The sequence below is a fragment of the Phyllostomus hastatus genome, unplaced genomic scaffold (assembly GCF_019186645.2).
Source record: "Phyllostomus hastatus isolate PE091 unplaced genomic scaffold, TTU_PhHast_1.1 phas_scaffold_216, whole genome shotgun sequence".
NCBI lineage: Eukaryota > Metazoa > Chordata > Mammalia > Chiroptera > Phyllostomidae > Phyllostomus > Phyllostomus hastatus.
The window spans coordinates 12906464-12927185 of record NW_025334018.1 but is presented as its reverse complement, the minus strand read 5'-3'; the positions used below and the strand labels follow the sequence as shown (position 1 = coordinate 12927185).

Here is a 20722-nt window from a genome sequence, read left to right as displayed (position 1 = left end):
AAGAGTGAACAGAAGAGGCGAACCCAAAGGATGAGGGCTTCCCGGAAACTACTGTCCCCAACAGGGAAACGCTGGCCAAAGCGTTTGCCTCCAGGTTTCATTAGACACGGATAAAGTCACCGTCAAGTTAGAGGCCTCACTAGAAGAACAATTCCCTTACTCACTAAGCCATGGTCTCTGAGCTCCCTGAATAACTGTATAGAACGTGTATGATATAATAATTTCTATGAATTAAAAGGAAAAAGACAACCCGTGAAAGAAATACAAGTATCAGTGAGCCTAAGACAACCAACCATGCACATAAAACAAAGGTAAACAAAGTCAATTATTTTGATCTATCACTCTGACAAAGATGGAAGAAAAAACTAATTTAGCCAACGTTGGACATAGTATAAAAATGAGTACTCTATAATATTTAACTTTGCATGTGATTATCAGAAAGTTTTCCCAAAATTTTATAATATCCAATATAATATCCAAATAGTTACTAATATGCCAAATACAAAAAAATCTCTACAAAAATATGAAAGAAATCATTAGAATACATCTGTTGATCCTATTAGGAACAGAATCTAATGTTCATCTGTAAATTCAAAAAGTATTCAAGTTCATTACATATTCCCTTAAAGTCAAATTACAAACACGCATTATCACTATGTAGTAGAGTGAAATAAAAATAATTCAGGTTGAGAGAATTCCACTTAAATCAAATTCTACTTTATACTGGGTGGCCATAATGATCAGTATTAAGATATGTCAGCAAACATCCAAAATTATCTCTGTGTTTATTGCCCGTCTGTGTTACATAATTAACGCTGCCTCATCTCCGCTGGGACAGCTCCCCCCAGGTGTCCTCTTACTGCACCATGGCAACTACAGGACAGGAGAAAAGGGATTCTTCTAGAGATAACAGGTTTGCTTCCTTTGCTATTTTTGGTTCATATGGTGAACTATTTCTTACTTTGTCATTTTGTGGTAACACCTCTAATTCCTTTCAAAAATCAGTGACAGTAACAAGTGGTAGTGAGAATGTGGAGAAACAGAAACCCTCACACACTGCTGCTGGGAATACAAGATGGTGCAGCCCCTGTGGACAAGTTTGGCAGTTCCTCAAAAACACAAACATACTCACAATAGGACCCTGAACTTCCATTCCCAGAAATTCAGCACCAAGCGCTGATAGCCTGTGTTCGTTCACATGTTCAGAGCAGCATTACTCCTAACAGCCAAAATGTGGAGACCCAAACGTCCATCAACTGATGGATGAGCAAATGTGATTCATCCACACAACAGAATAGTCTGCCATAAAAAGGAATTCAATACTGACACATGCTATGGTATGAATGGACCTGGAAAACATTATGCTCAGTGAAAGGTGCTAGTCACAAAAGGCCCCGTACTGTATGGTTGTTGGGAACCGCCCTGCCTGGTTTCAGAAGCTGTAATGCCACATGGCTAAGGCTGAGGAACAGACCTTGGGACTATAAGCCACTGAGACGAAGCTTGTCTTCCCAGCTGGGCTGCTGCCTCTGCCTCCTTCACTTCACCCTGGTTGGGCCCCGGGGCAGATGACTGGTTAGCCAATGATGGGTGAGAGTCCTCAAGGGAGGGTGACCTAAGACACACATGGTTGTGATGGGGCCATCAGAGAATGTCTTGGGGGGCTACAAAAAAAGGGGGCGATGGACCCTTGCCCCTCAGCTTTGACATAGCCTGAGTCCTCATTCTGTCTGCAAGAAGTCTCCTAATCTCTAGGCTGCCTTACTTCCCCTGCCTGCCTTAAGCCTGAAACAATGCCGGAGGGCGGTGCAGCCCTGAGCAGGAACAGGCGTTTCCCAGGGGTGATCAGGCCTAAGAAAGAATGCATAAAATCCTGTGAAACCTGCTTTGCTAAGAATGCCCTCAATTTTCTAATAAGGGTCCGGGCATAAAAGGAGCTTGTTTCCCAAAGTTTATGGATCTTTAGCTAACTGATCCTAACTCAGAATAAGCCCTCATAGTTCTTTGAATGTTATCTATTGTTTGATCATTACTGCCTGACAATGACTGATGAGCTTTACTTGTATTCCTGTCCTCCCCAAGCATATTATGTCTTGGTAGACTTATTCTCATCCGTGGTGGATGGAGGCGGCACTCTGCAAGTGGAGCCCCTCCACATATAACCTCAGTCATACAAAATGTCCAGAACAGGGAAATGCATACTCTCTTGGTTGCCTTACTTTCCCTGCCTGACTTAGCTTGAAACAATGCCAGACAAAGGTGCAGCCCTGGGCAGGAACAGGCAGGAATGAGTGCTTTCTGCGGTGGGAATGAGTGGCTTCCGGGGTGGAGAGGGAAATAAATGGAAAGTGGCTGCTAACAGGTCCAGAGTTTCTTTCAGGGGTGATGAAATGTTCTGGACACAGTAGTGATGGTGACATATACTAAAAACTAACAAATTGTACATTTTTAAAAGTTGGATTTTATGGCATGTGAATTATATCTCAATTTTTAAAAGCCTATGATACTTCCACAAATCTATAAATAAAAATAAGGTCAGATGTGTGCAAGGAAGAAAAAGCTCCTCGGTGAAGTCATGGCCTCTAGTCTCCGACCCACTTTAAAAACTGAACACGGGAGGGCACACACTCCGAGTTTTTTGTCTTGACTGCACAGCTCTCCTGGGTGAGATGACAAGGAAGGTGCCACGTGAGCCTACTTCCCCCGGGATGTCCAACTTTTCAAGGACGCGGAGCACCTGCACTTCCAGCACCCGGTCTGTGTGAGAAAGAACTGGACCAAAGGCCAGAGTGACCCTAGCAAATTATGTTAAGTTTGACATTAGCAAGTTTCTTAAGAACTAAAACCAAGTTTTGTTTATCTTTTTATTGTTAATGCCCCAGGACTGGAGCATACAGTAAGTACTTAGTAAAACGTGAATGACTGACTCCTTGGACACTGTTACATACCCTTCTCTGAGTGCCCAAGCCTCTCAATACTAATACCGTTCCAGGCCTCCAATCCCAAACTACCTCCCTGCTATCTCTATGGACAGGAGGGGATGAACTGGACTGGTAATCAGGAGTTTCACTTTCTATTACAACGTTTCCATTTACTGGGTAACTCTGAGAAAGTCACTAACTTCTTACTGTCATCCATAAAGTAGAGATATTACATATATGAAATGATTTCAAGTATTAAACTGATACACTGAAACTCTGATACTCAAAGTTCTTTGTAAATTGTAAACTTATAACTTAGCAATTTTATTTATATACTCCAAAATTTTCCATATATTTAGTCCAGAACTCTCAGTACCAACACAAATACAATTTGCTCTGCCAATAAAGATCCCCCTTAACATCAGGAAAGCAATCAGATTAAGAGAATTTACAATGAATGAGTGGTTTTGAAACAACGTTGGAATTAAAGAAACATCCCTTAAACTAAGTCTTAGAAACCCATCAAAAATACTAAAGTGTTCAACATCGGCCATGGATAATAAGGGCCCCAGTGACTCAGCAGTCTCACTGCACCCTGCTCCCACAGCATCTCATGAAGATACAGCTCGGTATGATCTTTGAAAGTTATATTTACATTTAAAAATACAAAATGCTTTTGAATCAAATGAATTAGCAAAATCCAGAAAGCACTGAAGACCTCTGTTCAGGAAAAAGCTGCCAGGGAAAGGGGCAGCATGCCTCAGAGACCCAGCAGGCCCTCCCTTCCCCGCGCCCGCCCTCCTGCTGCAGCACACCCCCCGCACCCCTGACACTAGCCCTCCAGCCTCTCCCTTCTCGGTCCAGCCTGTCTGCACAATGAACCTAGCAGAAATGACAAAGACTCGACCACATGTTGGTCCTGGGTCTCCTCTCTGGATCCAAACCACACAAGGAGGGCTTCACCTAACTGAAGATTTACCTGTTGGCAGGTGAGAGAAAGATAAGCAGTTTACATCTTATAACTTAAAAATATTGAGGAGTGCTAGTTTTAGTACATGTACCTTTTAAAAATTCAAATACAACCAACCCTTTGGAAATGTCAAAAAACAAGTTTTGCCTAAATTTTAAAATGACCAGAAAAATATACTCAAATTCCCTAATGAACAGGAGATTTGAAATCTTTCATTCAACTTAAATACCAACCTGTATGGGTGGAATATCTGGTAGCGACGGAAGGTTTTCTGGATTGGTAACTGAGGGGATCAGCTCTATTGCTGTAACAGACGGGCTGGTGGGGCCGCGATTCGCACTTGCCATGGTAGCTGTGGTAGGGCTGGTCGGATTGATTGTGTTGTGTGCCGACACAACAGGAAAGGGTCCGGCATGCCCTGGGTTTGAGTGCTGTCAGGAAAGAAAGTGGTATCATCACTTAATCAACTAAGATAATCCTAATAGGAATATACCTTGACAACCAGTTTTAACTTAGGAAGAATATACAAGTATCTGATACCTATGGTTGAGAAACAAAGAAGCAAGCCCTCTCAAACTTACACAGGTAAAAAAACTGTAATTCTAAGTTAAGTCTTTTCATTTTTCTGTTCATTTTTGTGCAGTATTTAGGAAAAAACAGACTTGGCAATAATTTCCAACCTGCCAGTCTGGTAATAACATGGTCTTACGCAGAACGAAGATGTACGTAACAGGAAACCCCCAAGTTAAGTTTTCATACAGCACACCAGGAAAACCACTATTCTGTCTATGTTCCTCTTTGAGTCTTTGTCTTTTTAAAAATAAAAGTAATTAATTAGCCCTGGCTGGTGTGGCTCAGTGGACTGAGTGCCGGCCTGCAAACCAAAGGGTCACTGGTTCGATTCCTAGTCAGGGCATATGCCTGGGTTGTGGGCCAGGTCCCCTATAGGGAACACATGAGAGGCAACCACACAGTGATGTCTCTCTCTTTCTCCCTCCTTTCCCCTTTGTCTAAAAACAAATAAAATCTTTTTAAATAGCAAACCTCTGACCCATTCCTAATCTCATCTACCACAACACCCCAGGGTTTGAGGGGAGGGGAAGGGAGAGAGAGAGAAGCAAAGGTACAACGAGGCTGTCAAGCTGCTGATCAAGTGCCTTGCTCCAAAACTCATGCAGCAATCTTTAAGTGGGTTCTGATATTTGATGAGCAACAAAAATTAAAATAAAGACCTGATAGATTTTAGAAAAAGTTTTTACAGCTCATTGTGAGATGAAGCTTTGATAACCTAGGAAATGTCCAAAGAACTGAGAAATACGCATTTAATTCCCAGATACTCCCACACAAGCTAGTAATAAAAATTGATGTTGAATTGACTTACTCGAACAGCGAGTAACAGGTATACAAACGTATACAATTGGAAAGGAAGAGGGGAAAGGTTCCACTTCACTCACAAAGCAATGTAGATCTACAAGAATTTTAGTTTTTGTTTCCTAACATTCTTCAAGCATGTAAACATGTATGTTGTTTAAACAATTGTATAGGAATAACTGTAATAAAAATCTGGTCTAAAGATAGCCAAAGTTTAATAATAGCCTTACCATCACTAGAAATTTAAGAATTTTTAAATTAAAAGACATTTTTTTCCACAGAAAAATTCCAAAAGACTGATTTATAACTTTATCAAACAAATATACATATTAAGATGAAATGCTACAGAGGAATTAATAGAAGAGATAGTCAACTTCCAGGAAAGAAGGGAAGGTAAAATCTTGACTTTCAAAAGGCTGTGCACCCTGGCCGACGTGGCTCGGTTGTTGGAGTGTCGTCTTGTAAACCAGAAGGCTGCAGGTTCAATGCTCCATCAGGGCACATGCCTAGGTTACAGGTTCAGTCCCCAGTCAGGGCACGCTCAGAAGGCAAATTATTGATGTTTCTCTCTCACATGGATGTTTTTCCCCGTCTCTTCCTCCCTTCCCCTCCCTCTAAAATCAATGAGCATGTCCTCAGGAGAAGAATTAGAAAAAAAGAGAAAAAGTTTGCCATGATATTTGGGACTCCGGTGGATTCACTCACTAGAATAAAATAAAGGTTTTAGCCCTGGCCAGTGTGGCTCAGTTGGTTGGAGCGTCATCCCAGAACCGAAAGGTTATGATTTCGATTCCTCGTCAGGGAGTATACCTAGCTCTTGAGTTCAATACCTGGTTGGGGAGTTTACAGACGGCAGCCATTCCATGTTTCCCTCTTTCCCCCTTGCTCTCTTTGTAAAAGCAATGAAAAAATATCCTCAGGTGAGGATAAAAAATAAATAATTTTTTAAAATTGTGTTTTACTTTATGTATTTACAATATGCCAGAAACAAACCGTGTCCTTGCAACTATTTACACTTAAACTTACAATGAAACTTTTAAATGTCCATCTTCAAGTGTGAGGGAGCACATGTTTTTCAAAGCCTTTCCAGAAGTTACCTGGACCAAAAAGTTGAGGGCCCACTGCTCTAAGAAGACGGTATTTGTCCGTTTTAGTATACAGACGGATGCAAGAGAGCTAGCGAGAGCTCACACATTTCCAAGCATCCACGCCTAGAAATTCTGATTCGGAGCGGGCATGGCTTTGAAGGAGTTTCTGACAAGGCCTCCGAGTCACTCTGGTGGTCTTTAAAGAAGCATCACTCTGATAAAAAGTGACCTGCATTATTTTATAACTAGAAATCCCATGTAAAAGTAGCTTCATTTCAAAACCACGTCTCTGCCCTGACCAGTGTGGCTCAGATACTTAGCCACTGTCCTACAAAGCAGAAGGGTCGTCAGTTTGACTCCTGGTCACAGCACATGCCTGGGTTGCGGGTTTGGTCCCTGGTTGGGGCACTTATGAGAGGCAACCAATTGATGTTTCTCTCCTTCTCTCTCTCTCTCCCCTTTCCCCACTCTCTAAAAATAAATAAAATCTTAAAAATCCTGTCTCTTATATAAAGATAATCTACAATACTATTCAGGCAAAGACCAGAAAATGTGTCTCTAAATACATTTATTTTCAAGGGTAGGCATATCTATATCCTGAAAAGAACAATAGTATGTAGAGAGAAGTAAAAACAAAAATTAATAATAGCACACGTTTGTTTTCAAAGTCCTTTTTATGTATTAGGTTCAAAATGTCACATTTAAAAGAGCAAAAAACAATTTCAGGAAACTAAGGTTCTAATCTTGATTTTACCATTGTATCTTGTGGTTGTGGACAAATAACGAGCTCCTTTGTTACTTAATTCTGTAAAATGAACTGGGTGGACTAGATTAAGGGTTCTAAACCCAGAGTATATAAAAGATTTAATGGCATCAAATGAACTCTTAAAATTAAATACAAAATGTTATTATCTACGTGCATTTTTCTGGGACAAGAAGATACACAGCATTCATCAAATTCTCAAAGGTATCAATGACCCTCCCACCAAGTGATTAAGAAAAATGGTGTCTTTTAGTTTTAAAATTGTATGATTCTTACAAATGGAACTCTAGGCATACTTGTCTTTGGAGGTGTGGCTGCATCATGGAATACTGAGGGCCGCTGTGCCGGGGTATCCCTGATATTCGGGCAGCGTTCTGAGCCAGTCTCATCTGATGGGCTTGGAAAGATCCACAGTTCATGTTGTTCCTCTGCATTGCTTGCACACTGATCAGCCTAGGAGGCTACAAAGGGCAGAAATGGCATTTATATAATGTTTTTAATAAATTTATACTTCAATCATAAAATGTTATGGTAAAAATAATTCAGTCAGGATACATAAATTAAAAATAATTCAGTCGGGATACATAAATTAAAGTGAGTAAGTCATTCTCCTCATCTGTAGCCCGAAAGCCCCTTCTTTCAAGGTTTCTATGTGTTTAAAGCATTAACTTACCCAACTCTGGATTAAGGTCTGATTTGGATAGGGGAGGGGAAGGAAGGAGAGATACAAGAATGGGAATGGTTTTAACAAAAGCCCAAAGCGTGTATTAGAAATTGCGCAAAAATAATCTGGCTCTTTGGCCCAAAACCACACGTACAAAACAAAGGTCTGGTATGGAAGAACAACAATTTGTGTACTAGTGAGTTAATTTTGTTTCCCGTGGTTACCTACTGTCCTTCCTCACAATTACCCTGCCATACCCAGAACAAATATTTAACTCTGACCTTGGAGCTCTCTCCCTACATGTCACTTTGAAATGTGTTACTCATCTACAGGGGACAGCGTGTAGTCCTGAGGTCTTCACCAGTTAGAGCAGTAATGCTGTGATGTAATACTCACCTGCTGTTGTAACATCTGAGGGGCTGCTTGTCGTGGATGCTGCTGTGTTGTTGTCGTCGTCGTTGCTACAGGTGCAGGTGGTTGCTGCATCCTCATTTGTTGCAACTGCTGATGCTTCTGTGCATACACTTGCTGTTGCATGTGCTGGAGCCGAAGCTGTGCTAAGTTAATCTGTCCAGGGGTTTTACTAATGTGGTTTGTCCCTGGAGGGACTTGCCCGACTACAACATTAGGAGTATACCCAGGAGCTGGTTTACTCTCTATTACTAGATTACCTGAAAGATTTAAAAAATGAGAATGATTTGCATCTAATCAAATAAGTCATCTACACTTTGTGGATTAATCATTATCTTTTCCCCCTTCCTCTGAAAACTCTCAGAACTCAAAGTTTCCAACAGTACAGTAGGGATGGGAGCTAGGTTTAAAAGATGATAGAGGTTGGAAACCTAGTATAGTCCAGAGCCAAATAATTGACTTTTGATTATTCAGAATGTATTATTTACATACACGTACAGAAAACTGAAGAGCTAAAAGAGATGTTATCAGAGGAGGCCCATCTAGTCCATTTAAATCAATTCTCCTCTGACAAGATACAAGAACACTCAAGATTACAATTGCTGATTTCATGTACCTCTGAATTGCCAAAATATGCAGGGCAGAATACTACAATGCTACACAACTGTCTTCCATGGAAATATGTCCTTAGAAATGACAATTTTCCTTACTTCTCACAGAGCCCATTACTTTCTAAAAGGAGGACATTTCAGGAAGGTCTGATACAAGGTAGAGTGGCAAACCTTTCCTATAATGAGCCAGATAGTTTAGGCTTCGTGAAAACTGTCATATATTCTTTTTTATTTATTTGTTTTTACAACCCTTTAAAATGTAAAAAGCAAACTTAGCTATCATGCCACTCAAAAACAGTTTGCTAATGCCTGATCTAAGGCTACAGCCAAATTGGAACAAACACAAAGATTACTTTTTTACAGAAGGCCATCACTTCTGCTTTTACAGCTTCCAATGGTAAGGATCTGGCTCCTTTATAAGTGAGTTTACACAACCTGTACACAACTCTAAGTTTTAGGGTTTTGCCTTAGCACAAGCCAAGCAACTGGTCTGTTGTTCCATAACCTTCATTGGTGGTCCTTAGTCCCACACTGCAGAGTGACAAAAGCAAAGTCCATTTCTCTTCCACGTGAAACAAGCTACTCTGACCCTTCCAACGTTCCTCAGGACACGCCTTTCAGACACATCAGCATCCTGGGCGTCCTCCTCTAGAGGAGGATTTGGTACAATTATATACAAACTACTAAGCATCTCACAAGTGCTTCCAGAGAGTGGAGACCCGTTTGCTGAGTTTTCAATGTGAGACAGCCAATGTCAATTTAAAAGATGTGGGGAAATGTTTAGAATGATACACATTTTTTAAAACTATACAGGAGACTCTCAACATTCTTAAAAATGTAATGAATATAGTCCAAGTGAGTTTCCAATGAAAAACATATTTTCCAAGTTTATATGTTAGAGTGAAATTAAAAAACTTTCCGTATCTAAAGTTTACTTTAGATGCTTCCTCCTCCTAATTCAGTGTTTCAAGTTATATTCATAAAACTAATTGTTTCTCACCTAAATTGACTACATTCTTTGCCCAGAAGGTGGGATCACAATGGAAACGTATTGCTCCATTAGCAGCAGGGACAGGATCACAACGAGCTTTCAAAATATGGCGCAATTGAAAAGTAATCTTAAAGGGAAAAAATTCACATTAGTCTTAAAATTAAGTATCACTTGAAAAAACATACAAGATAAAGACATAAAAGCTCATGTAGCCCCACAGTGCCAGTCTCAAAAGAGACAGTATCAGTGTTGAAAGACTATCTACATTCGCAATCAAATGCACATGCTTGAATTTCTGCTGTTCTGATAATGGTATCTTCAAAATAGAATACTGTGCGAATCCACTTACTAGAAATTCTAGAAAAGACAGAAATCAGCTAATAATTGCCTAGGGCCAGGGGTAGAGGGGAACGAGGAAACTTTTGTGGGTGATAGAGATTTTCTATGTCTTGATGTGGTAGTGAATACATCTGCCAAAATTCAAAATCTACCCTTTAAACAGGTACAGTTCACTAAATGTATAATAAAGCCAACTTAAAAATAAAGACCCCATGTGTCTCACCAGTCGCTTGCTGTACAGCAAGGCTGTGCTGCTGCCACTTGCAATCGCCCAGTTTGTAAAGTTCATAACGTGCTTCACCTGCCGGGACAGGCCTGTGATGTCATTCTGCTGCTGCAGTAACTTCATCTGTCTTTCTTTTGTAACATTCTGAAACAGGACAAGAGATTCACCAAAGACTTCTATACGAAAAAAAATCAAGTCATGATTTCTATTGAAAATGAACGCAGTGTGTCTATTTCTTTTTTAAAATGGGAACAGTACAAACAGAAGCTAAAAATGGATAAGTTAATGAGCTCCTCATTATTCAATGAGCCAATAATCAAGGGAAAAATCACTCACAAAACTGGGACCTAAACTTAGTTCTCTAGGCTAAAAAGGACATTCCATATACAGAAATTAATGTTACTTATATATTTTTTTTCCTTCAAAAGATGAAATGTCTGTGTTAAAGATAGTGTCTTTCTGTTAGGCTAATCCAGCAATTTCCAACAGGTGTGCTGCAAAAATTTTTAAAGCATGCAATATCTGACTATTTATAGTCAAGGCATTGGCATCTTTTCCCTTCGATTGTCAAATTAAAAAATGACAACATGCCCCAGCCAGTGTGGCTCAGCTGAATGGAGTGTTGTCCCATAAACCAAAAGGCTGCAGGTTTGATTCCCAGTCAGGGCACATGTCTAGGTTGCAGGTTCAGTTCCCACTCGGGGCACATACAAGAGGCAACCAACGAATGTTTCTCTCTCTCATCCATGTTTCTCTCCTTCTCTGTCTCCTTTCCTTTCCCTCTCTCCAGTCAATAAGCATGTCCTTGAGTGAGGAGAAATTTTTTTTAATTTTTAAATGACAACAGCCAACACAACAATAGCCATGTTATGAATGATTCAAAATTATGCTTACTTTTTGTCAGATCAGCAAAAAAATATATTTTTTGGTGTGCCAGAGAATTTTAGTAATTAGTTTACGTGTGCCATGAGATGAAAGAGGTTGAAAACTGCTGGGCTAACCCACTACATGGAGTCTATGGCATAATAAGCTGACCTTTAGAAATAACATTATATAATCTTAACTTATTACACTTCTCAGGCCAAAGAAAACTTCCTGTTACCAGTGCCCCCTCCTGGCATGGCATGAGGCGGATGTTAAAATCTCTTCTTTTAAATACTCAGACAAAATGAGAAAGATGAATTTTAGAGCTCTAAGAGTAGAGGTTAGGGAAACTTTTGATCTGACTCAAGTTCATGAAGAACGAGTGAGTGAGTGAGGGTTGAAGGAAAGAGTAATCGGAAGAAACGCTACAGAGGAAAAATAAACTGCCTTCTGGGAAGGACAACCCTCGGAAAGGAAAGGTGACACCCGCTGAGCTTTGACCCGGGTCCGGCACACCCAACAGCCCTTCTACTTCCTTCTCAACCCCTTTTCAGTCCAGTTGGTTTATTGGACGACTTTTTTTCCTGAGGAAACAAGTTTCTCATTTTATAATGTAAATCAATGAGTAAAAGTATCCAGCTGACACAAGTTTGACAACTTCGCTGGAAATCATTCCTCTTATAAAACCTAGGAAAAACTCTATTTTACAAAGTTTTGGAACACATTATACTAGAAAACATCTGTTATTTAAATTATCAGCAACGGAGTGTGTGGCAAACTTACTATTACGGTAATAATGTATAATATGGTAATAATGTATGGTATTTATGTGTATTTTAGCATTACGAGGCATCTCTTAATTCCATAGTTCTTGAAATGGTTTAAAACCATTATTTTAGACCTATAGTTAAACTGTATTTACAGTAAGTTAAAAGACATCAAAAACAGTTGCATACTCAGTGTTCTCTCTATCAGAAGGGTCTTTCTGAAAACAAAAATCTATCAGGATTAAGTGCCACCGGTTGGATATAAAACAGAAAAGAAACCACCAACTTTAACAATATGTTACAGCCCTGGGCTGGTGTGGCTCAGTGGATTGAGCACCAGCTTGTGAACCAAAGGGTCGCCGGTTCAATTCCCAGTCAGGGCACATGCTTGGGATGGGGGCCAGGTCCTCAGTGTGGGGACACACAAGAGGCAACCACACACTGATGTTTCTCTCCCTCTCTTTCTCCTTCCTTTCCCCTCTCTCTAAAAATAAGAAATTATTTTTTAAGAAAACAGTATGTGTTAGAGTACTTTTGTATCTCAATGAAAAAATGAAATCAGAAATAACACTACCGCTAACATAATTTCTTTAATTTGTATGTAATTATGTGTCTAATATTTCTCCAGCGTTCTACAAAAAAAAAAATGGAACAGAAAAAAATCTGCTATGGAAAATCTGAGGTTAATAGTAATGAAGTTACTCACGTACTTTAAACTGCTGTTATTCAGTGGTGCAGAAAATATAACTGCCTATCATCTAAGCCTACTTAAGAGCATGAAGTTTTGAGAACCAATCAAGTGTAGTCAGCAGAGATGCGTCTTTGATTAAAACTTAATTTGGGTTTCACAAATTGGACTCACATCTAGAAATTTACACCTACATATTAATCTCAAATATGCAAAACAAAGACCTAATATAACAAAACTATCAGTAAGTTTAAAATTTACAAATTTCAAAATGAGCAATTTTTACAAAACTATGGAATATTTTTAAAATAAAGTGAAACATGCAAATAATTCAAGCAGGCTCCCAGTATACGTTCATATGCAAGTAAAAGTTAAATTGGGAGGGGGGGGCGCCAATGTGATGGGTCAGCCTTGTCTGCATTTACATCACATTTTGGTAAAAATTCTTTCATTCCTAAGAGGACAACACTCTTTCCTTATTTATACAGCTAAAATCAGTGCTATTAAATTGTGGGGCAAAGTAACTAACTCAAAAAAAGGTCCATTTTCCAACAGCACATGAAAAAAAATTTTGTAGTTTACTTCCCTGTCCCCCACAACCAATCTAAAAGAGCTTTCAATAATAAACATTAAAAACAGCTAAAGAGTTACAGAAGCAGTATTTGTTTGAGTTTGGCTTTGAACCATACCTCTAGCTGCTGTAAGAGAGATTTTCCTTTCTTATTAATTTCATTGATAAGGGTGAAAATGGCCACTTTTATTTCCTGTTCTACTCGCTTGTTAGTTTCGTTTACTTCTTTTATCCTGAATAAGAGAAATGCATCATTGGGTTATCAACTTATCTCTAAATCATCAACTATTACAGAAATTCATCCAACTGGGCACTTAACCAAGCAATTAAAATTAAACCTTTGTCAAAATGTGTAACTTATGTTTCAGCAGACCTAACCACTCAATTTGGTCAAAACAAGTTATAAATATATATATAGACAAAGAATGGATTAAATATTCAGTCATTTTAAATTAAATTCATAAAGGCCAGTTTATTAATCTAGATGGTAATCTCCTTTAGTTCCTATGACAAACATATTATACAGACATTTGACATCAACAATTGCTGGTTAGTATCAATTCTGGCACACTGGTTCTAATTAATCTTAATTCTTTTCAGTAACAATGTGCAAAAAATACCCAATGTTGCAACCAATAATTATCTTTTCAAATAGTAGGAATTAAGCTTAGAGGCATTAATTTTCATTTATAACTTAACCATTTCACACATGGATCCTAACATACCCCTTTCATAGATCTTCTCAAAATGGTTTCTTATTGTATACAGTTAAAGGCATAAAACATTTTCAATCCATTCTTTTAAAATAGCTATTAAATGTTCTACAAATAGATATAAGCTTCCACTGTGGTTAAAAAAGCTTTTGTTGCAAATATGAAATAGCTGATACCCTGTTATTTACAAATTCGAAAGGGGGAAATCCCACCAATATAAAGAAATAAAATGTTAACAATAAGGAAGCCTTCACAACTTTTATACACTCTGCTTCTGTACAAACTATATATATAAACCACACTTTCAACCCCCTTAAGTTGACCTTAATTTACCAAAATCAAATCTGAGTAACTTTTAACACACTCAATCATAATAATATAGTTTTCCCTCCTTTGTCTATATATTGGCCCTTGTTTGGAAACTTATTTGAAAATTTTATTCAATTCTGTCCCTAAAGTCAATGGAAAACATTTTTTAAAAAATGAGTATTCTGATTACTTATAAGACATAGGGGACTCAAAATGATTTTGCTGAAACTAAAACCATCAAACATGCTCAAAGCAGAGAACAGCCACAGTCAGACTGTCACTGGACTTAGGAATGCCTACTATGTGTTCAACCATGTCGAAGAAAAAAATGAATGTACATTAAAAAATAAAGACAGGTCATCAAATGTGTCTAAAAAGGACAGTATCATTAGAGATTTTAACACCCTCAAGGCTTTCTGAAGATGAAACCATCAATCTTTCCAATCCTTTGCAATCTTATAAAACATAAACTTCTTGTTCCACTTCTCCACACAGATTCAGGAATACATATAAAATACATATAGGCAAAAATATGAGACTGCCATATGCACCAACTCACCATCCTTTTTGAAAAAGACATCCATATGTAATTTATGAGGAGACAGGTACTGTCTCCAGTATCACCCACAACACGTCACACATCCACAACACCCTGACATACACAAGAAACTAACCGTCCACAATTAGTGTGTTATTCACATACACCTGCAACTTCTTAGAATGAAAATTCTACCACCTTACTGTTCAATATATACTATTTTCTAACTCATAATGTACCATTTGTTCATCTATTTAATATTTTTAGTACTATGTGAAATTTGGTTTTAAATAATCATAAGTTAACTGTAATATTCTGAAAGTATCTATTATCTGTGAGTCCAAAGAACAAACATTATTAACCCTATCTGTCGGCAGTGACCGTGGAACGCTGCAGATGGCTTGTCAAAACACGAGAAAAACATACACATGGACAACCGAGTCCTGTGGAGAAATAGGGATGAAACGGACACTCTCTCTAGTGGAGAGAGTCTGGGATTCAGGTAAAGCTCATTAATCATTGCTAGGAAGTAAGGATCAAACAATAGATAACAAGGAAGTCTGAGGGCCTATTTTGAGTCAGGGTCAGATAGCTAAAGAGCTGTAAAACTCTGAGGAACAAACTTACTTCTTCCTTGGACCCTTATCATTTAATTGAGAGCATTCTAAACAAAGCAGGTTTCACAGGATTTTACATATTCTTTCTTAGGCCAGATCACCCTGGGAATCCGCCCTTTCCAGCACAGGGCTGCACCACCCTCTGGCATTGTTTCAGGCTTAGGTGGAGCAAGGGAAGTAAGGCAGCCAAGAGAGTAGGAGATTTTCTCACAGACAATGAGGACTCAGGTTTTGTCAAAACCGAGGGGCAGGGGTCCATCACCCCCTTTTGCTGTAGCCCCCAAAGTCCGTCCCTGGGGGCCTCCCACGTGATTGTGCCTGTCTTAGGTCATTCCCCCTTTGGGGAATCTTACCCGTCATTAGCTAACCGACCAAGCATTGGGGGCCAGATATGGATGAAGTAAAAGGAGCAGAAGCAGCGCTTCTAAGCCAGGGAGATAAGCTTTGTCTCCCTGCTGGCTTACAGTCCAAGGTCATTCCCTCAGCCTTAGCCTTGGCGGGGGGTTACAGCTTCTGATACCAGGCAGGGCAGTTCCCAACACCTATCCACACCTCTAGGAACACATAAGCTTCAATTATGCCAGCTCCAAGTACTTGTCTTCCTACATTAAAGGTCCTCATTTTGTCAATCTGTTCACTTCTGGAACTTACTCCCACCTACTTTACCAATAAAATTAATTAATTTAGAAATGAACCAAAATAGAATTTTTTAATACTCATTGTGTTACTGATAAAACCAATAAAACTTTATCAGATCAAAATCAAAATTTAAGAGTTTACTATGTGCCAGAAACTGTGTTATATATTCACCTTATAATAACACTACTAAAAAGCAGTCTTTAGTGATTGTTTTACATATGAGAAAATAAATTTGTCCACCACTCTTCACACTATCCTCCTCTATTCTGTGTCTTCAATAGTCTGTAGTTAAAATTTTGTAATTCAATTCTATGTATCAATTGCATTTTCCACATTTAACTAAGGCTTACCAAGATTAGAGTCTTACTTATAAAAACAGTCAAAGATGTATCCAGCCTAAAAGACTATTCAAAATGTTGATCTATTAAATTTTACTTAATTGACAAATATAAACTCAAACTTATACCATTTATCCCTCCCCCAAAATATTTTAACATGCTTAACATGAAAAGAAAAACATTTAAATTGGACCATGTTTAATCATGAAAGTGAAATTATAGTTTCATGGCAACATACTTACCTATTCTGCACCTGAGTAGCTGCAAAATGAACATAATTCTTCTTCTCAAGAAGTTTGGCCAGTAGATTCTCAATTGCACCTTTCTGGTTTTGAAAAGCTTCTTCTAAAAACTGGTACCTTAAAACCAAAACAAAAATGATATTTAAAACAGGAAATTTATGATGAAGACTTTGGAAATGAAGCATTGCTGCGTGGGTAAACCCTGACACCTTACTTAAATGATCAATGTTCTAAGCCAGCCATGCACACCTTGTGTCATATCAACTTTTAACTACCAGTCCCTCCCCATCGGACCCAATACTGAAAAGCCATTGTAAGATTAAAAAAAATACTTAAAAACTGTTTAAGTGTTGGCTCTTTATATTAGAATTTTGATTCAGGATTACATTTTTTTAAAAAAATCCTAATACTGGCATGTTGTATACATTTTATACCATAAGACAACCACATCATAGAAAATACTTTCAAAAGAAAACCACCCATATTTCCAACATTGTAAAATTGCTATCACTGTAATATATAATTTCTCAGTCTTTTATTATGCATCTTTAGATTCAACTGTAATCATAATGTACATGCAATTTTGCACCTGACTTTTAGTCTTTATTTCGTCTTTATAATCACCACTTAAAATATTTCTTCAGTTCTAGATGCTTTATGTTGTCCAACTTTTCCAAAAAGAGTTTTTCTATGAAAAAAATCACTGACATCAGTTTTATTGGAACTATCAACATAAGTGATGTATGTTAAGATTTTCTAATATTATAATAGTGAAAATTAAGACTTGATATTAAAGACTACAGTTCATTGGTTACTAAAAAGGTAGAATAATTTTCTTTGCTAGTTTCATGTCCTTTGTGTAAATTGTTCATTAAGTCAACAAATATTCTGGGGCTTCTTCTATACGCTAGGAACACATGGATTAAAAATATCTATTATTGTTCATATGCTCATAATAAATCAGCACAAATACAGAACGACAGCTAGCACACTGATAAGAGCTATGATGGAGGTATACGAGGTCTGCCCAGAAAAAGTCCAGACGTTAATACAACGAGAACGGTTTGCATGACATCGATGTAACCTGGCAGCCAAGGAGAGTGGACTGGAATGTGCATGCGTGGACAATGATCACTTCACTGTACTCGTCAGCAAGGGGCGGTAGACACTGTTGAGTGAGCATGTGCACTGTGTGGCCATAACATTCAAAATGACTGAGCAAGTAGAACAACAAATCTGCATCGAATTTTGCGTTAAGCTTGAACATTCTTCCCCGAACACTATCGGGATGATACAAAAGGCCACAGCTATGGGCAACTGGTGACTGGCAGCTTCATCACAACAACACACCTGCTCTTGCATCACATCTCCTACAGTTTTTTGGCGAAACATCAAATCACCCAGGTGACTCAGCCCTACAGGCTCAGGTGTCCCGCCCTACAACTTCTGGCTTTTCCCAAAGTTAAAATCACCTTTGCAAAGAAAGAAATTTCAGATCATCGATGAGATTCAGGAAAATATGACAGGCAGCTGAAGGTGACTGGGAGAACTGGGTGAGGCTCCAAGGTGCCCACTTGGAAGGGAGCTGAGGCATGGTTGCGCTGTATCTCTATTTTTCGTATTACATGGCTGGATACTTCCCATCCGATTTGCAACAGGAGCGCTACCTTACTCTGCCTCACCACCAAGGAAAGCTTCACAAGGAAGTCACAACAAAGGCACACAGGAACTATAAATAATTCAATTTAGCCAAAGAAAACCATGCAAAGGTCAGAATATGAAACAATGACTGATAAACTCGAGAACCAGACTGTGAAGGGCTGAGTATAATGAATCTAATTTTTGGATTTTCATTCTTTCAGTAATGGGAAACCCTTGAAGAATTCTAACCAAGATATAGTAATCACACACCCATTCTAGGACAATCATCAGACAAAAAAATACAAAAGACAGGTCTGAAGAAGGGAGAAGGGAAGAGCAACTAGAAATCTATGATGGTAGCTCAGCTGAGTAATCAAGGTATAAAACCAGTTGGTACAGCTAAACAAGTAAGCTTGAACAACAAACTATATCAGAGAGATCAGCACCTTGGTGGTTTGGGAGTTCATATGGCTCGAGTTAAAGTAAGATCCACAGTATAACCTAAAAACTGAATGCCTGGCTAAGGCAGAGTGAAAGCAGGGCGGGGTGTCACTGGAACTAAGGAACTCAAGCTACTACCTAAGTTAGAATTGTCTATATGGATACGAAATCACTACAGGCACGAACTGAGATGAAGAGGAAGACTAGGAGCATCTAGGTACTCGGGGCTTCAGTGAGAGTCTCAGTGAAGGTAAATACAGGAGGAAAGGTGATAGAGTTGTAAACATTAAAAAACACTTGCTTGTGGTGGGGTTCAAGAGATAAAGGAAAAATAAAAAGTAGTGTGAGACGGAAGTAAAAAGCAATATGGGAATCGGTGTCACAAAGAACATCTGGCAATGAGGTTTTTATTTTGTGCAGTAAGAATTTCTTATTGTAGCAAAACATACATTGAAAATTTACCTTTTTTGCCTGGCTGGAGTAGCTCAGTGGATTGAGCGCGGGCTGGGAACCAAAGTGTCCCAGGTTCGATACCCAGCCAGGGTACATTCCTGGGTTGCAGGCCAGAACCCCCAGCAACCGCACACTGATGTTTCTCTCTCTCTCTCTCTCTCTCTCTCTCTCTCTCCCCCCCTCCCTAAAAATAAAATAATCTTTAAAAAAAACTTACCTTTTTTAACCATTTTTAAGACAAATATTTTAAAGCAAAAAACACTCCTGCCTATACTGTAAAGTCTACCCCATTATAATTTGCATTAGATATTAATTAAACAGCATGAAAACATGGGGGCACCTTAATTTAAAGAGCTTTTTTAAAAAGAGGCTCTACTGTTAAGGAGGTGACCCAAGGACTGTTCCTTCACTGAAGAGCAGCATTCGCTTACCATAATTTCTCCGGGTCCAAAATATAATTTTGTAAAAATAAAGTAGGAATATGATATTACCACATTAACCCTTTTGACTTAATGAGCTTTATATTGTGAGGAAGAAAGATCTCTGGATGCAGAATTTGATTATGCCAGCACAAAAAGAAAAGCACTGGTAGAAAGGTCAACCGGAACCATACTTCACAAATATTCAATTGAGAAGTTTAATCTTGTACAAATTCATTTCTCTTTTCCCCTCAAAATAAATGTTTTAGAATCCTCTTTCCAAAAATATCTTTGTTGCATTCACGTGAACACGCAGCAAACACACTAGGAATACACGTAGGTGAAAGCGTACGTCATCTCCTTCCCTTACACAGGAGTTTACAACCGAGCTGGATGTTAAAAATGAGTAAGAGCTTTCAAGATGAACAAACTCGCAGAAAAGGTGCTTTCTTTCTTTTTTCTTTAAAGAGTTTTCTTTATATTTAGACAGAGGGGAAGGGTCAGAGAAAGACAGAGAGAAACATCAATGTGTGGTTGCTTTCTGAACCCCCCTACCTCGGACCTGGGACCTGGCCTACAACCCAGGCATGTGCCCTGACTGGAAATTGAACCAGGACCCTTTGGTTTGCAGGCCTGCACTCAATCCTCCGAGCCACGCCAGCCAGGGCAGAAAGGTACTTTCATTAAAGGAAAAAATATGAATGGACACAAATACATAATTCTGAAGCCATTTGCTATTTTAAAGGCCTTGGAAAAGAAGGCAAAGCTCTGAAAGGAGGTAAGTAAAGAGCCATTTTGTTGCAGTTGGACTCAGATAATAAATAATAGTGAACCATCAAAATATCAACTGCAAAGTGATGATCAGATATGTCTCTGTTCATTTGAATAAATTCAAATGTATTATTAGAAGAAAAATACTAGCTGGAGCTTGCAAAAAAAAAAAAAAGGAGCAATAGGAAAATAGTTTTGGCTACATCCTACTTCTGATTTTCTTAGCTAACAGAATAAACTAACACTGAATTTTCTTTTCTAACTAATCAAAATTATAACTGAAATACTTCAGAAGTGGGGAGAATGAATAACCAATGAACAGATTAAGCGTAAGTCTGATTAATATGTAAACACAT

General features: G+C 38.6%; 1 protein-coding gene across 2 annotated transcripts in view; it reads right to left on the bottom strand.

The window, feature by feature from the left end:
* Positions 1 to 20722, bottom strand: part of TRIM33 (tripartite motif containing 33) — a 97539-nt gene that overhangs the window by 21575 nt on the left and 55242 nt on the right. For both annotated transcript variants that reach the window (XM_045816473.1, XM_045816474.1), the window contains exons 5-11: positions 16642 to 16758; positions 13364 to 13478; positions 10353 to 10499; positions 9800 to 9917; positions 8174 to 8448; positions 7410 to 7574; positions 4125 to 4322 (exon numbers count right to left, since the gene is read on the bottom strand). In XM_045816473.1, the coding sequence (XP_045672429.1) occupies positions 4125 to 4322; positions 7410 to 7574; positions 8174 to 8448; positions 9800 to 9917; positions 10353 to 10499; positions 13364 to 13478; positions 16642 to 16758 (1135 nt within the window). The remainder of the gene's footprint in view (positions 1 to 4124; positions 4323 to 7409; positions 7575 to 8173; positions 8449 to 9799; positions 9918 to 10352; positions 10500 to 13363; positions 13479 to 16641; positions 16759 to 20722) is intronic.